The sequence below is a fragment of the Etheostoma spectabile genome, chromosome 24 (assembly GCF_008692095.1).
Source record: "Etheostoma spectabile isolate EspeVRDwgs_2016 chromosome 24, UIUC_Espe_1.0, whole genome shotgun sequence".
NCBI lineage: Eukaryota > Metazoa > Chordata > Actinopteri > Perciformes > Percidae > Etheostoma > Etheostoma spectabile.
Genome location: NC_045756.1, coordinates 14,269,368 through 14,271,086, shown reverse-complemented (window position 1 = coordinate 14,271,086; position 1,719 = coordinate 14,269,368). Strand labels below are relative to the sequence as shown.

Below are 1,719 nucleotides of genomic sequence, written 5' to 3'. Positions count from 1 at the left end.
AGTAGTCGTTAAGACTAGAAAAGCGCTATATAAATACAGCACATTAACATTTTTTGGCCTTTTACTTAGTGAATGGGGAATTTGCTATTGCAATTCACCACAGATTTTGGAGCTTGCCGCCATTTTCCTCACCCCCATGGAGTTTTGGGTTCTGCTTTTGCATGCTCCTCTTTCGCAGGCTCGCTTTCACGGGCTCCACTTTCGCGGGCTCCACGGGTCATCAGGGGCGGCTTACGCAGGGGGGGGAAGTGCGTTGGGGAGGCTAGGACCCCGGTCATAACTGTTTGCAGTTCTAGTTATTATTGTTTAAATTGTATTGTTATGTTATCTGTCTTTGTATTCCCACATTTTGTTTTTAATGTTTGTAGAAATGTTATTTTTTTCAATTTCAAAATAAACATTTGATCACAAAAAACGGTGTATTTACAAAAAGTTGTGTTTTGGGATAAGTATACTTTTTTTTCCTCCTGAATGTAAACACAAATACACACACATACTGGGTTAAACCATTGTCAACAAACACACCCCCTAATGTGTCATATGTCAAAGTTTCTGAAAGACCTCTTCACAGTAACAAAAGTTTCAGCAGTGGTTAAAATGTTTTTAAACCCAGCTGACCTGTGGTGTCTCTGTCTCTTACAGGCTGCTACGCTGTGAAAGTCACAGCTTTAAGGGTGTGTGGTAAACATCACTGTGCAGTGGGTGTCAGTGGGTGTGTGTAGCACCGTTTTTCAGAGTGAGTGATGTCTTCAGAGCTGCTGGTAGATTTGGGTGAAGACCCTGCGACTGCACAGTTAGGACAGCTGAAGCTGACCACGGTAGAGGACCAGCAGTGGCCGGCGGATGAGTCTACTCTCAGCAAATCAGGTGAGAGGAATTTATCTATATAAAGTACATTTCTTCCTGTCTAGTTTGTTCTATTTCATTGCCTGTTTTTTGTTTATATTCTATTCTCATTTAAATATATATGTTTATAGATTTTCTGCGTGTAGCGTAGATGTGGCTACACTACATTTTATTGAGCATTCCTGTTGGTATGACAGCAACAGCAAACTCTGTAAATTCAGGCAGTAAGCTTAGTGAAACACATATACACTATGGGTACATAGTACATGGGTACATGGGTAATGTAGATATTGCATTAAAGATCAGCCCCCGCACTCAGATCAGCTGCGTGACGCCCAAACTTTGGACCGGTATTGTATCTACATTACCCATTATCACCAACCATTCATCTCATCATCCAAAGGCACATTATGTTTACTAATCTGATATCATTTAAAAAAAACTAACTAGAAAAACACTGGCAACCTATTTGCAATTATGTCAGCACATAATGTATCTGAAACTGCTGCCCGTGGTTAAAAAAACAAGGCAACTGATCTCAGCTGTTAGTAACTTGATCTGATAGATGGGTTAAGTATGCAAATGGTGTGAGATAATAGATCTCAACAAACGTGGAGACGACGCCCCAAAAACGTGTGTGGTGTTAAAGAGGTGCTAAAGATGGTGTTGTCTGTTGATGTTATGACTTGTGCGCATGAGTACATCAGGGAAATTGGGGGTCAATTAAGATTGGCGTGGCATTGTGTGTGTGTGTGTGTGTGTATATTAGAGCTGGGCAGCGATTAAAAGTTTTAATTGCATAATTTCCCTGATTAATCGCAAAATGAAATAATGAATTAAACTGTGGGACACTGTCAAACGCGCTGTTATGCA

At 40.5% G+C, this 1,719-nt stretch overlaps 1 protein-coding gene across 2 annotated transcripts in view; it reads left to right on the top strand.

The window, feature by feature from the left end:
• arhgap1 (Rho GTPase activating protein 1) overlaps positions 1-1,719 on the top strand; it is a 34,096-nt gene that overhangs the window by 9,932 nt on the left and 22,445 nt on the right. For both annotated transcript variants that reach the window (XM_032505937.1, XM_032505935.1), the window contains exon 2: positions 643-867. In XM_032505937.1, the coding sequence (XP_032361828.1) occupies positions 744-867 (124 nt within the window). In that variant the 5' untranslated portion in view covers positions 643-743. The remainder of the gene's footprint in view (positions 1-642; positions 868-1,719) is intronic.